Source organism: Zootoca vivipara, chromosome 7 (genome assembly GCF_963506605.1).
Source record: "Zootoca vivipara chromosome 7, rZooViv1.1, whole genome shotgun sequence".
Taxonomy (NCBI): Eukaryota; Metazoa; Chordata; class Lepidosauria; order Squamata; family Lacertidae; genus Zootoca; species Zootoca vivipara.
In genome coordinates this window covers 36,011,542-36,033,903 of record NC_083282.1, presented here as the reverse complement: position 1 = coordinate 36,033,903, position 22,362 = coordinate 36,011,542, and the positions used below count along the sequence as shown (strand labels likewise).

The following is a 22,362-nucleotide window of genomic DNA, read 5'->3' as shown; positions in this document are numbered from 1 at the left end:
CACTTCGACAAGTCACCTAAAAATGTGAGATAGTGACGTGGCATGCCAAAAGCAGGGCCAGGCTATGTAAGAGTGTACTGTATACTGGGGCACTCCCTGGACTTCTTCATGTTAAATGTCTGCAAACTGGATACTAAAAAAAACACCCTAAAAGGGAACTGAAATCTGGTTTTAGTGAATGAGAGCGCAATTTGGGGATATAGTGAGGATAGCAATAAATGGTATTGTTTTGCTCAAACGTCTTGTTGAGCCATTTTTTCAAAAATAAATTAAAAAATCAAATTCCTCCACCCTGTATGGATTCTGGTCCATTGCAGGCTTCAAAACAGAGCCCAGGATGGTAGCTAAACTTAGCAAGGCATGTGCAGCAGCCCTGTACAATGTAAAGACAACATTATGCCACATCAAATGCTTTCTTGCACTTTCCTGGAAAGCCCCAAACTGGAATAAGTCATATAGAAAAGAAGGAAATACAGATGGATCCAAAATTAATGTTGTTATCAATCTTTAATGGCCAAAATGTCAGAATTCCATATAAGGAAATGCTTATCATTTTGTTTATAGCAGCACACTTATTAGTTGTGAAATGCTGGAAGAATTTGAAAGATCTATCAACAGAAGCATGATATAACAGAGTATGGTCACTTATACTGGCAGAAAAATTGAGTGCAAAGACAACAAAAGGAAACAGATAAAATAGAATAGGGTCAGGGTCACTTGGTTCCCCAGTTGTGGCATGCCATTGTAATAAGGGAGAGTGTAAAGTTTTCAAGTATTCAAATGTAACGTAGGACAAATTGCGTAGCATAATTTATCACTTCAGCTGCAGTGGCAGAAGTGTCTCCTTGTGTTGCAGCAGCCAAAGCAGCATCATAGTGTTTAGCTGCATGTACTGGTAATCACGTCCATCACATTTACTGCGTTTGTTTGCATGTGTTACATACTATAGTATTCCTAGAATATGCGGGTGTTTGACAACTGAGCAATTTTGCTGAATGCATGCAATGAAATATGCCACCTCTTTCTCCTCCTCTGTCTCATCTGCATGATGCCAAGTGATTTATCAAATGATTCTTGAGTAAGTTCTTACAACCATCTCCAGACAGTTTACTCAGGAGTCTTAGAAGTAGATGGGAAGCACAACTCTAACGTACTGTGTGTGTTTTTCGGAAAGTACCAACAAAGCAAGATTGGGAGATTAAATTCACAAAGGAAGGTTTCTCCTGTGACTTATTAGAATAAACCTTGGTGTCACTTATAATAAAGAGGTAGTGATTCTAGCTACAGATCTCCCTTTTCTTTTCTTTTTAATGCTTTTAACACCGTTTATTCTGTAACTAACTTCATTTTCAGTTGTTGGTCTTACTGTTGCACCAATGAATTGTTTCTCTGCTACTTAATCCTGGCAGTTGTGCACAGGAAATCCTTCCTGCTCCTGATTTGTTTCATTTGTGTATGTTTTGCACTGTGGGAAGTAGTAAGTACTGGTAGAGAAAATAGAACATTGTAATGCACAGCTATAAAAAAGAGTCCTGCGTTATTGGTTTATTCATTTAAAACTATTATACTCTGCCATTCTCAATAAAAGTCTCTCTTAAGACAGCTTACATGATAAAATTTCAAAACTACAACAACAATGCAAAAGTAAAAAATGCAAAATATACCAATAGTGCTTAATGAAGCAGAAATAGTAAAAAACACCAAGTAAAGTCAAAATATAAAAACACAATTCACCCAATATGAATCAGGGGAAAGATTCATCTAGTCCAGTGTCCTGTTTATCTTAGTAGCAAAACAAATGCATTTATTATACTCTCAAAGTTTAATTCTTATAGTCAGCAGGTCATTATTGCAACTAGCCCATTTTATAATGGAACATTGGTTTTATTCACTCCATCCCACCCCTATATCAAGCTTAGCAGTTGTCACTTACTTTAAATATGTGGTTGAAGGCAGGAGGACGTTGTAGAAAACTATGAAATAAGTTTCTGACAGTACCCAGGTTTCTCATTTGTGATCTGAGGTCCAGCGCCGAGGGCCTTCTGGCGGTTCCCTCACTACGAGAAGCCAAGTTACAGGGAACCAGGCAGAGGGCCTTCTCGGTAGTGGCACCCACCCTGTGGAATGCCCTCCCACCAGAGGTCAAAGAAAACAACAATTACCAGACCTTTAGAAGGCATCTCAAGGCAGCCCTGTTTAGGGAAGCTTTTAATGTTTGATTTCTGTATTTTAATGTTTTGTTGGAAGCCGCCCAGAGTGGCTGGGGGAACCCGGCCAGATGGGCGGGGTATAAATAATATATTATTATTATTATCTGGAAAACTTACTGGGCAAACTGATGAATCAAGCCATCTAGAAATTATCACAATATAGTTTAGTATTTATTTGTATACCACTGCATCATAAAGATATATCACAGTGGTTTATAACAATATAAAACATAATATCAAACAATAAAATCATTTAAAAAAATTATAAAGTTAAAATAAAATAAACATCAATAGACCATTGTGGAGGATGTAGTCTTAACTGCCTGTGTAGGGCTGGCAGAACAGAAAAGTTTTCCGCAGTTGTTTAAAAGTTGGCAGAGAAGGCACCCCCCATAGGGCTCCTGAATACTGGTACAGCCAGTTTCCTCTTCAGATCTCAGCAGACAGCAAAATTCAAAAGATCGTGGATTTTCCTCAAAAATCTGAAAGCAGCAGCAGAGGAATTTCAGAAAATACTTATAGGCCACTGCTGCAAAATCAATGCGGGTCCACCTTCCAACGTATTTCAGGGTGCTGTTTATGGCATATGAAGTCGCATATGAAAGTGAACCAGTATTTCCAATTTTATGTTCCATCACGATCCATAAAAAACACATCAAGTGAAAATGCCCTCTTACAAATATTATGTAAGGACTGCAAATATGCACAAAGAGGCCTTATTGGCTGCTTCTCAATGATCTCTACCAGGAAACAGCCAGAATCTAACTTTGGAAATTGGAACTTAAGTACTCATTTGTTTATTTCTGTTGACTTTTTGTAACCTAAGGCAAGGTAGTAGAAGGGTTACATCACATTTTGTGTTTTATACATTTTAACTTTTCTTTTATCCATCCCAAGTCTTTGAGGTGGGTCACACAATAAATCAAATCAGCAAATAATGAGCTGGCTTCAAAGGTTCCCTCCTGGCAGTGGTAGGGTTTTTCTCTCTGACGTAGTGAGTCAAAGTTAGGGAACCTTTTGGACACAACCCAGCTTGTTTAAAATTCATCCCTCCACGACTAGAAGAAAATGTTTCATTGGAATTGGCTCTTGAAAGATTATTTTCTTCAAGGCAGCAGCTGGTTATCACTGCTCTATTTCCACTCCCCCCTTTTCCCTTCCTTTCAAATTGTAGCTTTCTTGACCCATTTTCATTAAAGAAAAACTAGGGAAAACCTGGTCCTGAGAGTTGGAGGGCAGTATCTCCTCCATGCTGACTGATGAATCTGCCAGTGGGAGTACGAATGATATAGGAGTAGAAATATAGAGCATGCCCTGAACCACATAAATGTAAATTGTTGTTATTAGTGCTATTCTGCCAACCTTAAACTGTTCCCGTGAGACTTGGAAGATGCAGCATCATGCCGAAAGAAATCCTTGCTGTGAATGGGCAAAAGCAGCAGCGCGCTATTCTCTCCTGGGTAATGAATTTACCTAGCTGACAGATCATTAGCCCTTTCCGTGTCTGAACAGGATGATGGACAGGAACACAAGGGTAGCCTGGCAGTACAGTACATGACTTTTACAACCTTTTATGTCTTAGGTTAAAACTGTGTGCCAGGAATAAAGGTAAGCATTCAAATTAGCACGATGAACACAAGCAAGCCATAATAGGAAAGGTTTCCCCTTCTTTTCCTCCTTTGTGTGGAGAACTTATGCTCAATAAGGTGTGGGCATAAATGTGAAGCAATAATAAACACCAACACTGGCTTTTAAAGATCTCCCTCCTTTAAACACTGCCTTCGGGCTAAACATGGGGTGCCATTTAGAGAGGGCAGACTGAGTTGTCATTGCTTCCTCTCCCATGCCAGTCCATGTGTAGATATTTTCAGAAGGGCCTAACATGCAGCCTCTGGGTTGCAGCTGCCCCAAGACATTTTTGAAGCTCTCCTGGGTCTTTTCCTTAATGTTTAAAAATTGGTTTAAAAAACAAATTAAGGCTTCTTTAAATGTATTTTTCCTGGTTCTGTGGGTCCCTTGCTGGGATGCCATTATACCAAAATGCTTGAACTAGTTGTATTATTATTATCTGAACTTGTGAGCTCTGTCATTGTTGGACTTCAACTCCCATCAGGCCCAGCCAGAGAGGATGGGAATTGTAGTTTAACAATATCTAGAGGACTGCAGGCTAGCCACCCCTGAAGTGGGCCCAAGCAAAATGGTTCTTTTCACTTTCTACAAATTATGACAGATTGAATCAGAGAACCATCCTCCTTAATGAAGTATCCCTGCCAGAAAGGCTAGCATTTTAGAACAGCTAAGCCCTTGGAAATGATACAGTATAGCTACACAGTTATGACTTGCTGATAGATGTTGAATAAGGCTGTAATTAGGTGCCCAATTTTCAGTAAAAGATGTTGAGACAAAGTAGGTGCTTTGGAATATTTGATTTGAGTACTTGATTGTTTGCATTTATACCACATCTGACTTCCAAGGAGCTTAAAGCAGTGTGTCCACCCATTTTAATCCTCACAACAACCCTATGAAGTAGGTGAAACTGGCTGGTCCAGTAATCTTCATGGATGAGTAGGGATTTGAGTCCACGCCTCTCCTCTCCTAGTTTGATACTCTGAATCACTATAGCACACTGACTTTCTTCATTCTTATGTAATTCTGTTTATTTAATTCACATAAGGATTTGTCTGAAATGGACCATTTGGAGGCTGTATCTCATTGGTTTCCAACAAGTTGCCAGTAGGTGTTCATGAACAGATTACAGTACAACCTCTACTTACGATCATAATCCGTTCTGGAGGCCCGTCCGCTGGGCGAAACCAGATGCTAGTAGAGGCACCATTGTGCACAGAATGTGCATTCTGTGCATGCGTAGAGGCGGCAGCTGCTTTTGCGCACGCGCAGATGGCAGAAGCCACTTCCACGCATGTGCAAATCATGGCAAACCCGGTGTTTACTTCTGGGTTTGCCGCAGTCACAACTTGGAACATCCGCGAGAAGAGGCCGATGTAAGTCGAGGTTCCACTGTAGATTAAAAGGGTATCTGTGTAGCTCAGCACAACCCCTGGGGATGGGTTGCCTTCACATTTCTTGTTATGTGTGAAATATTTATCAAGCTAACATGTTTTAATACCTTATTTTCCTTCACAGAGGCTCTGATGCTGAGAAGACATGACATTTTAAAGTATAGACCCCACAAATACAACCACGCACAGAGTTCTCATCTTTTAATACTCATGGGGCACTTATTAAAAACAACAGGATACCACTCACTATCGACATCCTGTTTGGTGTTGTCCAAAATACCAAAGTTCATTTCGATCCCACCCCCTTAAAAAAAGAAGACCTCCCCAAGCAAGTGTCAATATTTAAACAAAATGAAAACTGGTCTTTCAGTTCCTGGCATGGGGCTTTCTGTACAGCATGCATGTCACAAATCATGTCACTTTTCAGTAACCAGGCTGCTGCCAGTGGGAGGCTCAGAAACGCTCGTGTTAATCAAAATTTTTAATTTCAAATCAAATTGACAGTTTACACATGGTGAGGAATACTGCTCACCATGTGGTATCTCTTCTGTCCCTTCAAGAGTATGCCACACTGGGCAAAATGGGTGCCACTTGCTGTTAAGGACGTTGACTGCAGCGCTTGCAAATTTATAGGTCTCTGTGCATTGGGTATGAGAAGCAGCTGATCTAAGGAAGCCCCTTAGAGAATATGAAACAGAAGGGGTTTCAGTAAGACTGGCAATGGTAAGCTGCTCTTGGCACAAGCCGCTGCAGAAATGACAGGTATTCAATAAACATCACTCTGGCTAAGGAAAAGATTTAAAGGAGGGAGGGGCTGGGCAGCAATAAACAAGGCGCTGAAACAAATGTGATTATTTCAGTTCTTGATTGGTTTGAATATGTAAATAGTACAAAAAAATTAAAATGACTTTAAATTTATGTTTCTTTGCGCAAAATAAGGAATGAGCAGGCCACCCATTCCTTCTTGCGGTTTTATATGCTTTAGAAGTAACAGCTACACATACTGAGTAAGCTAACAAAATTTAGCTTAATGAGAGTTGTTCTAGTTACATTATCTATCCAACATGCACACACAGAGCTTTGAAATTGGAAACTTTCTGGACATAACATTGCTGCTGATTAAGATCAGTCCAAAAAATCACATTTGTCAAAATCAGAATAAACTATTAGTAAACAGGGAAATTGAAGCAGATTAATGTTTGCAATATCTAGCCAAGTTTAAAACATATGAGCACTCTTATTAAGCCATTGAAACATATTTGCAGGTCCATTTTGCTTTGGTTGTGTGTTTTTTTAAAAAAAATTTTTTTAAAAAAAACATACATACTTGAAACATAATGTGTGAAGGAGACAACATGTATTTGAAAACAGGTATATCGTATAGATAAACCCTTGAGAGAACTAGGACATACTGGCCTAGTTTAGTGTTTCACAAACAAGCCTGAGAAAGCTTTAAGTTGAGATGTCCCTGGGGGAAATCAGAAACTTTCACTTCCATTTTCGATTAACCAAAGTTTAGTATTGAAATTTTGGTGTTATGACCAAACCCTACACTGTGATTAAGCTTAACTATGGTTTATTGAAACAAGCAACTTTCATAAGCCAAGGTAAACCATGATTAAGAATCATCACAGTTTATTTGGCTTCAGATATAACACTAAATTGTGATTAGTTAAAAATGGAAATGAACATGCTGAAGAAGAAGAGGTGAGTGGAGCAGCACATGACTCCTCGGCTGGTAAATGCTCATTCACATAACAATAGTTCAGCTTTGTATCCAAATGAGACCAAAGTGTGGAAAGGCCCTAAGCCTAAACCAACATCCAGCATCCTGTGGAATCAGTTCCATTACTGAGCAGTCAGTATTGTCTGGACTCCTAATGTTAGCCTACTGTTTATTTATTTATTGACTTGATCACTGAGCTCTAAACCTGAATTTTAAGTCACTACAGCAATTCCAGCGATTACGGTTATATTGTTTGTTGTGATCAGTAAAAGAAATTATGGCAGTAATGATAGGAAAAAGAAGATAAACAACTCATTTTTATTATTTTCTAAAGGTGGCTTTTCTTTTTATTACAGTCTTTTCAGAGGCCATAAATATTCCAAAATGATTAACTTTCTATAGATTCCATCTTGTCTGCTTTGAAAGGGTTTTGAGGAATGTGTGGTAAGCTAATCTACAAAATGAATATGTCTATTTATAATGATGTTTCCCCTTTTAACATTTCCTTTTAGCATTGGAAATATGAAAAAGCTAAAAAAAATATGCTAAGGCATCTGTTGTTTTCAGAGATGTGGTTGTCTAAACAGTATCTATGCTGTTGATTTTTCTAACAAAGAGGTTATTTTTTATTTCACAAAAATATTGGTTGACTTTTAACACAGCATTAGCTTACTTAACTTTCTTGTCATTATTTTAACATTTTAAGGATCCAGCTTTAATCAAATTCATATAACTTTTGATATTAGATTGAACAGAAAAGAAACCCTGACTTAAAGTGTGGGCATGTGCATTGACTAGTGCTGTGCACCAGATTCAGCCAAAGTCCAAACCAATTGGGAGTTCCAGGTCTCAGCCATGTTGGGTGGAGACATCCCTGGATCACCCTTGGGTGGATCAGGCCACCAGTAGTGATCCAAGGCTGTCACAAGTATTGCTCACAACTCAGAATGTAGCAAATCCTTACCCTGTTGTGGGAGACCAGAGCTCAGTAGTAGACTGTGTCTCTGTATTAAGACAGAGATATTAAAAAGAATATTAAAAACACAATAAAGCATCAAACATTAAAAAAACTTCCCTAAACAGGGCTGCCTTCAGCTGTCTTCTAAAAGTTTGATAGTTGTTTATTTCCTTGACATCTGATGGGAAGCCATTTCACAGGGCATGCACCACTACCGAGAAAGCCCTTTGCCTAGTTCCCTGTAACCTCACTTCTCACAGCGAGGGAACTGCCAGAAGGCCCTCAGCGCTGGACCTCAGTGTCTGGGCTGAACAATGGGTGTGGAGGCGCTCCTTCAGGTATCTCTGGTTTCTTCAATTAAGGCATGTCATGTAGCACCTGGTAGAGACCTTTGCCTGAAACGTTGGAGAGTACTACTGTACTAGATGTACCTACCACTGGTCTTAACTCACTATAAGCCAGCTTTCCTATTGTCTGCCATATTGGACTCCTCCTTGCCCTTTCTCACATCTGTAGTGGCCAACTCAGTGAGATGCCACTTGAGACAGCAGGTGAGGATTTATATGGTGGAGTTCTTTTCGATACAAAATAGAATTCCTGCACATGGAAAACCAGCTGTTTGGGAGAAGGCTACATTATAAATCTTTTCTTTGACATCTCGTTTTATATATACATCTGAGCTTTCACGTGCAGTATCAAGAAGTACAGCTCACCACAGGTTTCTCCCCCTTTGAGAACTAGCCTGATGTCGCCCTGCTGCAATCCTCCCTCTTTTTAGGATTATGCGTCATATTGTTCCAATAATTATTGTAAATATTATGACTACTCATGTTAACAAGTTCCACATGACCCACTTAAGAATCTCTCATTTGAATGTTGCGAAATCAGTTTAGTACCCAAGATATAAAGTTTTGGTTCAGTGATAATTTTCTATTATTCCATGTTATCATGCATTGTAAGAGACAAAACAGGAATAAATGAGAGTATTTCATTTTAGCTTATTTATATTTATTCCAGGGGTAGAATTTGTCAGTGTCCTTTGAAGCCAAGATTATTATCTTTTACATGATGTTGCTCTTATTTCAATGTGCAGTCCAAAGAATTCTTAGACAGTTATCCCCATTTGCAATTGTTCTGAAATGATCTCTCTTACAAGATGAATCTGTGAAATTTATGAGAAGACTACAAAGAACAAGTTCCAGCTAATTTTGTGCATGCTATGAAGAGTTAACAAAACTTTCATTATTACACTCTATTAAACTGGGACCAGGAAACAATTTCTAATCAATGCTCTGATCTGGACAGGCTTTTGTGTTAGGCCTAAGATCTTCTGTTCTCTATTCACACATGCTCACTTCCAGCTGTTGTCATTGAAATCCCACATAATCTCTCCAGGTCAAAGGGCAGTCATCCATGACTGCTGCAGTTAAAAGGTTATGCTGATTTGTGTTGTCAAATATTGGCTCTTTTTTCTCTTGGCCACTTGTATTCTGCCTTTTTCAACAAGAAAGATCCAGCCTAGGATTGTATTACATGACTTTAAAGTCTTTAAGGTGTCCATCCATTGTGCTAACATGATTTATCCCAGATAGTCTGCTATATGCCTCAAAGAATGTGCTGGTGGTTCTTAAAAACTTTTCTAAAGCCATATGTGCAAGCAAGCTTCCAATAATATGGGCATGTGAACCCAGTGGCTTAGTGGTTATTTGGAAGGAAATGCTTCATTTGAATGGCTTAACGAAGTGGCCGTTAGTTACTTATTAGTGTGATGCTGAAATGATATGAAAAGCAACTCTCAGCAAATAATGGTAGTAAGAGCAATAGAGGGGAAACCCATGCAGTACAGCTAAAGTGATTTCTTAGGAATAGCAATTGGCCCGTTATTTTTAAAGCCTTCATTTCATCTAACTTTATTTTAATGTTGAGATATTTGGATAATAAGTCCATACTTAAATGTCTTTATTAAACACACACAAGCACACACTGCAAATATGCATTGATCAAACTGTGAAACTTTTAAATAGACTGGCATGGGAAGAATATAATTCACAGCATGCTGATTGTCACCATCACATAGGAGCATGTGAGTGAATAGTCGGAATTCCACAGAGGGATACGTCGCTTTCACAGCTTTCACCTTTTATTAAGCGTAAAGACAGTTGAAATCTTCTCTAGCCTGCCGCAAATTCAATTTAAATACAGTGAATTACAATTCTAATGACTTCAGGAACATCTGACAGTTCTGTTTCTAGTGCAGATAGTGACTTGTTTCACTTCACCTTTGAGGAAACTTAAATATATTGGGATCTGTTCAATGCCTGCATTGGAGACTGCCTAGAACTTCTTTGTACCTACACCAGAAGTGTAAACTGTGGGTACTGGTCTACCATATGCCTCATTAAGCGTGTAGTCAATAATGTCGCACCAGATTGCATGAAAATTGTCGTGTTTCTTTTAACCTCTTGCTACTTTTAATTTTTCTGTCAGTTTTTCCAATAATTTTCTTTGGCAAATTGTGTTAATCCCATTGATCCACAGTTAATAATAATTGTTCTTGCCGCAATTAATAGCTATGTTATAAGAGCTTCGTTTCTAATTTGCAACATATCAGGACAATGTGAGTTAAGTAGAGCCATTCCTGGGGTCATGAGGATTGTCTTCCTTCTAATCAAATATATTTTTGTAAATACATTTTTCCAGAATTTTTTTTTACCGTATTTTTGGTCACTCCCACCACATGTGCTGATATGTCCTTATAGTGGGAGGTACTCTACAACACATAGGAGAACTGCCCAGTTTCATATAGGCTAGGCATCTAGGGCTCTTTTCTCTGGTTAAAGGCTCTTTCTTTCATTGCTGCCGAAATAGATTTGTATGGCACTTTTGTCCACTGTTTCAACTTCTAAATCTTTCAACTATTTCATCTATTTCAACTTCTAAATCTTAATTCAGTTCCTGCAACCTTCTCAAATTTTGCTGAGGACAAATAGAATCTCTATAATATATTTATGCAAAGATGATGTTAATACATTTGCTATTATATTTTATTCGACTATTATTTCTTCATATGTCATTAATTGTCTTGTGGCTTCATTTTTAATCTGGGAATTCAATAAAAATGACCTTAATTGGTAGCCTAATAGCCATGATATTTGAATATTTTCCATTTAAATTGCATCTTATTAAAGGTAAGCAGTCGTTCATCTTTGTAAATATAAATTCCAATAAAACCATTATTTTTATTTCCACATATCTGTAGTATAGACACTACAGTGGTACCTTGGTTTACAAACACAATTGGTTCCGGAAGTCCGTACTTAACCTGAAGCGTACTTAACCTGAAGTGAACTTTCCCATTGAAAGTAATGGAAAGTGAATTAATCCATTCCAGACAGGTCAGCGGAGTACTTAAACTGAAAATACTCAAAACGAGGCGTACTTAAACCAAGGTATGACTGTATATTTATTTTTGAAAACAGAGTGGAATTGTAATGAAATAATAGGTGAGAGGCCTGGAACCAGAAACTTTGCCTATTTTGTCCAAATTTTCAAAGTTGTAAATGTGAACAGATTTGTAAGCCAGTGCAAAGAGAGGAATTAATTTTTAATAGGTATTACTTTTAGAGGAACACCATCTATTTCTAAGTTTTCAAATGTTCCATTGGGTTTATTTATTGCCAGACATTAGGTCTGTCATGTTGATGAGTTGACATGCATTTTAATAGCTGTTTAGATTTTGGAGTCCCCATCCTCCAACAGTTGGGTGAAGGTACAGCAAATATTTTTAAATCCATGGTCTGTTTGTCTGAAATAGGAGTTTGTTAAGTTTTCTTCCCCACTGGAACATATGGGCAGGTAGGATTCAAACTGGTAACATCTGAAATAATAGCAATAATTTTGAAACAAGCATTAGTTTAGTTGCAGTATATGAAGTTTTTTCTAGTTAGTGGGATTTGTAATATTTGGGAAAATTGTGGGGAAGTATGAAATAACAATACTTCCCATTTTTGTCCAGAGACATTGAAAAAGGTCTCCAATTCTATACTCAATAACCTTCCAGCATTAACTGGGTCTGTGTACATAAAGCAACATCATCAGCATAAAGTCCCAGAATGTATTCCCTTCTATTGATAGTTTACAATGTATAATCTGAAAGACCCCAGACATGTACTGCATACATCATTATCCAAAGTTAATAATTTCATTGCATTTCAAATCTTTTCCAGCTTCACTGTCACATCAAAACATATGGCTAATACTTAAGTTAGTAGGTGTACTCCTTGACAGATCAGAAATCTTTTCAGCAACTTTTTCAGGTGCCCCTGTAACAAGTATCTTTGACGCCTATTTTGAAAGTATTATTAGAAGTTACTTGCTTGACATTGTTTGTGAAACAGAGGATTATCTAGGTAGGGGATAAAACCAAGAGGAATCAAGTTGCAGTTAGAGTTGGGAAGGCTTTTCTTTCTAATCAGGCATTTGGTAAAGATAATAGGCTTGAAGTTCTAATTGATCACTACTATTTTAAGATTTTAAGATGTCTCTGTATAGTAAGATACTCTACATGGCAAGGATTTTTAATGCTGGCATTGCTTTGCAGTACAGAATAGCAGTATTTACAACTTGTGCAACAAATATTGAAAGTCTCACTTTGTAAGAATTTATTCATCAAGTCAGTTTCTCTCTCTGTGTGTGTGCTTGCATTTTAATGCTGTTTTCAGCTGCTGTGGTTTTTATGTATGAACCTGTTTTTAATGATTGGCTTCTTATCTTGTTTTGTATGTTTTGTTAGCAGCTTTGAGCATCTTCATTAAAAGGACAGCACACTATGCCTTTTACTCTAACTAGGTAAACCGTAGAGAATGTGCAGAATGACCATGGTGAATGTGCATAATTTCTGGTTATTATGCACATCTTTCCATGGCTATTCTATACAATTTCCTATAATGCTTATTGATGAGAGTATACGCAAGGCTTACATTCAGTAATGCTTGTGGATGCAAACATTTCCTATGAGTTTGTGAGCATGCACATGGCTTACACTGGGGAGTAATTTATGTATTTGTGAATGTGGTTCACAACTGTAAAGTCTGCATTGATTTTGTGTTCTGAGCTTGATACTCTGCCATTCAGGTTATCCAGGAGAAATGTTAGCTAACAACACCTGACTTTTACTGTTTGCTCAAAACGCTATAACACTGGGTAATAGAAATGAAAATAATGCTGGCAGATTCAGGATTCTGCTGGTGCCAGTAGGCTGTAGTGCTTCCAGCCCTACATTATTTATTGGGAAATCAGCTTGAATGTGTTGCTTGAATGGAGAATGTACAAAGGCTGCTTCTAATAATACTATATCAATACTGAAACACTTTAACAGTAATGGACCTGCAATTTAAATTTTTATAAATCAAAATAAATCATTTGTGTTCAATTAAACCTTGCAAGCAAAATAAATATAAAATTGTGTGCATATGGGTTTTTTGTGGGGGAGTTATATTATGCAAGAACTTAAATAAATGAATAATATTTTTGGTAATTTGGAAATGAAATCAGTGAAACAGAAGCTGAAGGAATTTAGTATGTCTGGCCATAGCAAAGCTTTATATTACATTAAATAATGTGTGTGTGTGTGTGTGTGTGTGTGTGTGTGTGTGTGTGTGTTAGACTTGGTAATCTTCATTAGAACCACCTTAAAATGTATGCCACTTATCCTGTGGACAAGAACAACTTTACAGTTCTTTTAATAATCCCTTTATCCTCAGATTTCTTTGACCCTGATTTCAAAAGCAATGGGTCAGGCTGCCCTATCAGCCACAGACCTCTAATTGAAGTCCTGATATGTACTGTATGAACTATAGTATCTGGTTCAGCAGAATTCCTTGTTACCCGATTTGCAGTTTGAAGGCTTCTTGTTTTGTAATTGATTATACCCAGAAAATTAAATTAACATTTGGTGATAGACATGTTTTCATAGAAAAAGGGAAATACTGTTATGGGAAGTGTAATAACATTTTGATATAAAATATCCCTTACACAAATGAAACCGGCAAGCCAGCATACGCCTTGTCTCTTAAAGAAATTCAGAGGATTAGAGTTAAAGCTTTCTCATGCAAAGATTTGGTTTCTGTTTTGAACAGCTCATTTTAAAGAGGTTTTTTTTATGTGAAAAGCATTCATTTTCAAGATTTTTTAACAGCTGCTATTTTAAGATTTCCCTAATGTAACCTCAGAAAGGAAGAGTACATCTTTAAATCTTGTTTTGTTTGAATGAATGAGTAGATAATCCTGATCAGATGTTTCTTTAGAGAATAATGTTTAAAACGATTAAAGAACTTAGCTGTCCCATCTGATTCCTAGGTACAGTATTTTAATTTCAATTGTTAAGTCTTTAGGGTCATCTGAGGTAACTATTTATTAAAATGAGCTTATTTTGTTTCAGATTTCCAGCTGTGATGCTTTAATATATACAATTCTCCCTGTTAATCTGTCATGTTAACTTTCCTAAACTCTAACCATATATCTGCCTACCTAAACAGCAATTAGTGATAAGTGGAAAATTAAATATTCAATTTCATTCACATTAAACAGATAGTGAAGTATTTAAGAATACTGTCATTAAGTGCTTAAAATTAATCGCATCTATACTTTTCTTGTGTTTTGTAGGACATTTGGGCTTCCAAGACAGTTTTGTCACATCAGGCGTTTTCAGTGTGACTGAGCTAGTAAGGGTCTCACAAAGTAAGTATAATTTGTAGTTACATTAGAATATCTTACATTGACATATTTCTTTCTTTGATTGCTCCATCCCACATGATTATATGCAAAACGCTTTATGAAGCTGATCATTCATTCTCCAGTTCACCATGCCTTACATCTAGTAAATCGTGCTATATTTCTAATTAGTTCGGGTGTATCATATTATAGTAATAGGGTCCTAGTTTTACGAAAGGACATTGTTCATTCTGAAATCTGCTGTCCTACAAATAGCTGTAGTAGAAAAGAAAAGCATGCATGCAGACTATAGCCTGATACAATTTGTGATAGTTACAGGTAGGTAGCCGTGTTGGTCTGCCATAGTCGAAAGAAAATAAAAAATTCCTTCCAGTATCACCTTAGAGACCAACTAAGTTTGTCATTGGTATGAACTTTTGGGTGTATCTGAGGAAGTGTGCATGCACACAAAAGCTCATACCAATATATCTACCCGATGAAGTTAAACAACAGATCAACAGAGCCAGACTGATACCCAGAGAGAACTTGCTGCGAGACAGACCCCAAAAAGAAAATAACAGAACACCGCTAGTAATAACATACAGCTCCCAAGTTAAAACAGTACAGCGCATCATCAGAGATCTACAACCTCTCCTAGACAATGACAGTTCTCTTTCTCAAGCTCTGGGAGGTAGACCTTTCATTGCCAACAGACAGCCACCCAATCTTAAACAACTCCTCATCCACAATAATACCGTGTTTCCCACATTTTAAGACACCGTCTTATATTTATTTTACCCAAGAAAACAAGCCTATGGCTTATTTTCGGGGGGTGTCTTTTTTTAAAAAAAAAAAATACTGTACACGTTGCTGCTGCTGGGTCCCACGGACTCAGGGCTCAGGACGTGCAGCAAGCCTCCTTCTCCTTCTGCCACGTTGCTGCTGCTGGAGGCGGCCTGCCGGGTTGGCGCCCAGCTGCGCTGGCACTGGGCATCGGAGAGAGCAGGAGACTGATCAGCCACTGCGGCATCGCGCTGCCAGAGACTCGCAGCCACTGAGGAGCTCGCGGCACTGGGGCTTGAGGGCGGCTCTCGCCTTGCCGCCCTTTCTCCCGCTCCAGGGGGAGACACGGCTTCCATCCCCCGTTGCCAAGGAAATGGCCCAGGGGAGAGACGCCAGAGCGGAGGGGCCGCCCGGCTGTTGCCACCGCCGAAAACGGCAATGCTTAGGGCCGCCTCCTCCTCGCGCGAGATGAAGTAAGGCCCCTCGAGCGGTCCAGGGCTCGCTTCCGAATGCGCAGGGATAGGGCTGCGCCATTAAACTGCTTGCAAACTCCTTGGAAAAAAGAAACGTGTCCTGCAGAGCCCAGATCAAGGAGGTGGCCTGCGGGGTTGTCGCCGCTCAGCACCGCGCAGAGCGCCGGATTAAGGAGCTGGTCTGCAGAGTCGGTGCCCAGCAGCGCGGCGCTGGATTGGGGAGGCGGTGCTTCGTGCGGAGCTGCTGGGCGCCGACCCTGCAGACCGGCTCCTCGATCCGGTGGCCTGCCGGGTCGGCGCCCAGAAGCACCGCCCAGAGCACCGGATCGAGGAGCCGGTCTGCAGGGTCGGTGCCCAGCAGCTCCGCACGAAGCACCGCCTCCCCAATCCAGCGCCGCGCTGCTGGGCGCCGACTCTGCAGACCGGCTCCTTAATCCGGCGCTCTGCGCGGTGCTGAGCGGCGACAACCCCGCAGGCCACCTCCTTGATCTGGGCTCTGCAGGACACGTTTCTTTTTTCCAAGGAGTTTGCAAGCAGTTTAATGGCGCAGCCCTATCCCTGCGCATTCGGAAGCGAGCCCTGGACCGCTCGAGGGGCCTTACTTCATCTCGCGCGAGGAGGAGGCGGCCCTAAGCATTGCCGTTTTCGGCGGTGGCAACAGCCGGGCGGCACCTCCGCTCTGGCGTCTCTCCCCTGGGCCATTTCCTTGGCAACGGGGGATGGAAGCCGCGTCTCCCCCGGGAGCGGGAGAAAGGGCGGCAAGGCGAGAGCCGCCCTCAAGCCCCAGTGCCGCGAGCTCCTCAGTGGCTGCGAGTCTCTGGCAGCGCGATGCCGCAGTGGCTGATCAGTCTCCTGCTCTCTCCCATGCCCAGCGCTGGCAGGCGGCGGCATGGCTTATTTTCAGGGTATGGCTTAAATTTTACAAAAGCTTTCAAATCCTGCCATGGCTTATATTATGACTACGTCTTAAAAAGGGGGAAACACGGTACTACCACCAGACTTAACATGGACACTGGTACCTGCAATAAACCCAGATGCCAACTTTGCTGCCACATACACCCGGACAACACCATTACTGGCCCCAACAACATCCAACATACCATCTCAGGACTATTTAATTGCTCATCTTCTAACATTGTGTATGCCATCAAATGCCAACAGTGCCCTTCAGCGCTCTATATTGGACAAACAGGCCAAACCCTACGCCAAAGGATAAATGGACATAAATAAGCTGTCTTATTACAGAAAAATTTCAGAAACAGACTAGAAAGAGAAGTTGCTGAATTGCAACTCATTACCAAGCTTAAAACCATGGAGAGACCTGGTCTGAATAAAGACATCGGATTCTTATCTCATTATACATGATAAAGCTTTCTTTAGTCATCTCACCCCTTGCTTTTTCCTGCAAGACCAATTGCAGTCGTTAACAGTTGTTAACAGTCGTCAACAGGTTTACCACTCCTATCAGCCAATCACCCATTCCCACCACCCTTCTGAGTAATACCCCTCCCCACTCTCTGACTATACATAAGGGTCTGGTGACTTCTGTTTCAGTGTATCTGAAGAAGTGTGCATGCACACGAAAGCTCATACCTATGACAAACTTAGTTGGTCCCTAAGGTGCTACTGGAATGATTATTTATTTTTTGTTTCGACTACGTCAGGCCAACACGGCTACCTACCTGCAAATAATATGCAGGCTCCCTAAGCCCAGGCATGGCCAAACTTGGCCCTCCAGCTGTTTTGGGACTACAACTTCCATCATTCCTAGCTAACAGGACCAGTGGTCAGGGATTATGGGAATTGTAGTCCCAAGACAGCTGGAGGGCCAAGTTTGGCCATGCCTGCCTAAGCCATTTACATAAAGCACAATAAAGGTGTATCACCAAAACAAAACAAAACAAAAAACTTTCTACATAGTGACTTGAAGCAGAGAGGAGCTGGGTGTCCAACTACAAGGAACCCTGAGGGCTAGAAAGTTGGCATAACTTTGCATATAGGTTTCTGTGTAGAATGTGCTTGGGAATTGACAGGCTTAGTGGAAGAAGATATAAATGGCTGGCTCTTATCCATTTGCCCTCGGAATAGAGGAGAAACAAATACTGATTGTTCAGTACACCTAGGAACAAGTCGGAACTCACCGATGTGCCAGGACCCACAGTTTGAGAACAGTTGCATCACATTGCAAATATTTTCAGAGCCCATTTCTACAGTTTTGAAATTAGAACATTAATGTTTAACCAAACTTTAAACAGTCAGTCTTTTGATGCACAATAGCACAGGCTTTGCATTTGCACCACCTGTGTACATGCATGTGCAACATCTGTTTGATGTAGCACTCATGATTTATACAACCAGTGGTTTAGCAACCTTTAAATACATATTCATGCACAAATATGGGGTCATGCCCAGTCTTTTTTTAAAAAATAATGGTTCTTGTGCTGAAATATATGGTCATTCTATGTAGAATGTGAAGTATCTGATGCTGGAATTGTATGGAATTCTGTCTCTATGAAGCTATTGCTTTTGACCTTTAAAGAATGCTAATATTCTTGGTCTGAATGACATTCTGCAGTATGATCATTACCAGTTTGTCAATATTCACTAACAACAGTGTATTAGGAGTACCTGTCACCACCCTGTTCAATTGATCAAAGGTTCCTTGATTGTATTTTACTATGACATAATCCAGACAGTCCAAGGAGAAATGGACACCATTGTCTCATGGCTATGTCTCAGCTTTGATGACAGCTAAACCAGGGCTCAAGAAGTTACTGCTTTGCTGATTTTCATCTCCAGTGAAAAACTAAATTTAAATCATAATCTAATTCTAGTTAATTATTACTGCCATTTTAGGAATGCTTTTGCCAGACTTTTCTCTAATTCTGTGGGGGGGGGGGGCTTAATTTTCATTTGCTGCAACACATATTCAGAGAAATGTCCATATTCATTTCAGTGGAAGGTGCCAATCTATATGCATAGTTTATTACAGCTATGGATCAGTATCCCATAAAGCTAAATGGAGATCTCTGTGTGCATAAGAGATCTATATGCCCATCTGGTCACTCTTAGATTCTCATGTCGTCGGTACAATAATTTTAAAGGGATCCTCCCCATTCAAACACACACATCCACGCTTATATCAACACACGTCAAATTAATAAGCTTATTTTTCACCTGCTGTAGATATTAAACCTCTACTCAATATTTTACTTTATAAATCAATCTATTCAAACAGTAAATCAAACACAACAAGGATGATAAAATTTATCATAGCTAGAAAACCTAGGAAAAAGTGAATCTTGTGGTACTGGTGCCTGGCATTAGACTGTCTTGGTGTGCAGCCTTTGGTTAGACTCTCCAGTTAAAGCAACAGATAACAATCTGTTTCACTGTCACACAAACAGGTGAGTTGTATGTAGCGTCCCTGGCAATAGGAAACTAAAATGAAATGTATGTTTTAGATTGGCATAAGGTGGCACCCTAGTGTTTGAAACTTGCAATAATTCGACTACTGTACAGCATGAATCATTATTGCTTAAAAAGCAATAAAGCAGTGATCTCTCATGTACAGCATGACTCCCCACCATCACCTTGGGAGGTCAAACCTCCTCTTTTATCACCTTTTGACCTGAAGATTTTGTAAGGCCTGACAGCAGTTTCCCTTATTGCTGGTTTTGGGCTGTATCACTAAGGCTGAAGGTGCAGGATGGGAGGGAGCAAAAGGTATTGCAAAAAAGAGGTCCCAGTGAACAGGTGGTAAATTGTGACTGCTGCCATTGCAGTTTTGAACTTGGTAGATCCTTGGGGGGGTGTTATTGGGTTGCTTTTATTTTGATTATGTAGTTTGTGGTTTTATATTCTGATTTTATCCTGTGAACCATCCAGAGACCTGCAGGTATAGGGTGGTATCATCATCATCATCGATCCCAATCTGCTATAAAATGATTGGGATGGAAGATGACAGTTTATCTCTGGCTTGAGATATCTAATTCTACAAAAACCCAACAAATCTAGTTTGAAGCACCTAAGCCTGCTGACTAGAATGTAATATTGATGGGAAATCAACATACACAGGGATTTAACATGGTTATTTCTGTGGAAGCGAGAAACAATGGGAGGAATTCAACATCACACTATGTTGATTGTTTTGCCAGTGCAAGCATTTCAGCTTGTCATATGGAATGATTCCCCCCCCTCTCCTCCACTCATGCACTGTTCTGGGGGTTTTCCTGATCACCCCCAAGCCAATTTCAGGGGTGTGGGGCATCCTGAGGAAGGACAAGGGAAAGCTCCATTGCACAGGCGAAAGTCATTGACGGAACTCATTAGCTGAATCATGGCCTGAATTATTGACACTGCTGAAAGCAGGCAGGAAAGGCACAGTTTATTTATTTATATTTGTTTGTTTGTTTTCCAGGACCACGCAAACATATGGGCTTCCAAAAAGGAACTTGGAGCACTTTGCGCTTCCCTGATCTTTTTTATTCACTTGCTGCACTGAGCAAGTTGGCATGTCATCCAAACTCAGGCTTGTGGTTAAGTTCTGTCCAGACTAACCACAAGCTCTAACCATGGTTTGGTCTTGACTGCAGCTTATGGTTAGCGAGGAGAGAGCTTAATCATGGGCCTGGGTTTGGACAACATGCTAAGTGAAATCTTGGATTAGGTCAGTACAGCATGCAAATAAAGATCAGGGGAACGCAGAGTGACGAGTTCCCCTTTGGATACCTGCAACATCCACATGGTAAGGTTGGGTTACCGTGTCCTGCGAACCAGACCTGTGTATATAGAGTGATTTAAACAGACCTTAGGATCATGCAGCCAGTTGCAACAGGTCCCTGGATCCAGAGCAGTAGCAGTTTTCTCAATAGCTGAAGCCTGAAAATGTAAAATGGCTCCTGGCAATTAGTCACCAGTCAATAAATATGAGTGCCAGAGTACTTTTAGGTAGAAATGGCAAACAGGGTATGACCTTAGCCAGGGACCTTTGTGGTTTGGCTCAAAACCTCTTTCTGTGCTTGGAATAAATAAAATCATGATAGAGTGTCTGTGGTTATGCAATTCCCCCTCTTTAACTAGTTAACCACTAGTGGAAAGGGTTCACTTGTTGTATTATATTGAATAATTTGGTGGAAATTATGCAGCCTTCTCAACTGTCACTGACTTCATTTCAATTTAAGCGGTGTTCAGGATTGTTCATACAAATGCAGTCTCAGCTAGGAGCTGATTTTGTATGAGAAGTGCTGAATGAAAGATGATTGACCAGCCAGTATTTTGAAAGGTTGTATCTCTTATATTCTGCTGCAAGATGGCTACACTGTTTCTCCATGCACAAGCCTTTGAATTTTCCGCTGTGCTAATCAATATTGTAAGAGGAGTAGTTAAAAATCAGCAGCATGAAACTAAACGCTAAAGAAGCTAAGTTCGTATTCAGTAGCAAAGCACCGCTGTCCACAACTTGAGTTTGGCTATGAACAGACAGACACGAAAAAAAGAAAAATTATAATACAAAATAGACGGCAGGCTTAGAATCAAACGTTGCAGTGACCTTGCCTTTTGTATGCCATTACACAATTCAATGGCCGCCCACTCAAACCTTGCTCTCAATCAATATCCTATTAAAGCAGCACAAAAAGTCTCCATAAACTTAGTGGTTAGCTATGTTTATAAATGGAATTCAGCATAATTAGCTGGTCAATAACATACTGCACTAGTAATGTTAAAATGAGCGCCACACATTTAATATCTGTGATATTCTACAAGGCTTTGTTACAAAAGCTAACATAACAGTCTACAGGAGATAAAGGCCTAGCCACAGATTTCAGCCACATTTCCCACATCTTCTTCCTTTCATGCTTACTAATCAGTTCATGAAAAGGCTAGCTGGTTAAAAGGCACGCTTGTTCCTTAGGTTTACCTCCATTTTACCCTAGAGACACCATCACTTTGCTGCTGTAGTTATCAAAATATCTATATATCTATTTGTGAAGTCAAATCCTTCTTTGGATAATCTTCACAGTTTTTAAGAGATTAAGTATGGTAAGTGCCTAATTAGAGCACAGATCATGTCGATTTCCAGAAAGGGGTGCTTTTGCCAACTTGCCACTGTGAAACAGGTAAATACAACAACAGCAAAACTGATATAAACACGGCCTCCTTCCTAAAACCTCCTGAGCTGCTAACTGTAAGAGATCTGACTTCATCTGATATAAATTAGCCCTCTGATGCCATTGTCTCAGGTGCTGAAGTGTTATGGAAATGCTTATGAACATTCTAATTGGTTAAAAAATAAAATGAAAGCATCATCCCAGTAGGGCTAGGGACATAGGGGTCTAGCTGTTGGTGCTGAGTAGGATGCAGCAGAGAAGGAATAGACAGAATTAGTGACATTATTGTAATTATTATATAAATTTATAAGCCACACTTCTATAAAAATAACAAGGTGGAATACCGTGTATAAAAATAAAAGCAACATGGT

At 39.8% G+C, this 22,362-nt stretch overlaps 1 protein-coding gene across 8 annotated transcripts in view; it reads left to right on the top strand.

Moving 5' to 3' along the window:
- NFIA (nuclear factor I A) overlaps positions 1-22,362 on the top strand; it is a 282,624-nt gene that overhangs the window by 167,173 nt on the left and 93,089 nt on the right. For all 8 annotated transcript variants that reach the window (XM_035123739.2, XM_060276862.1, XM_035123744.2 and 5 more), the window contains one exon: positions 14,578-14,652. In XM_035123739.2, coding sequence (XP_034979630.1) covers positions 14,578-14,652 — 75 coding nt within the window. The remainder of the gene's footprint in view (positions 1-14,577; positions 14,653-22,362) is intronic.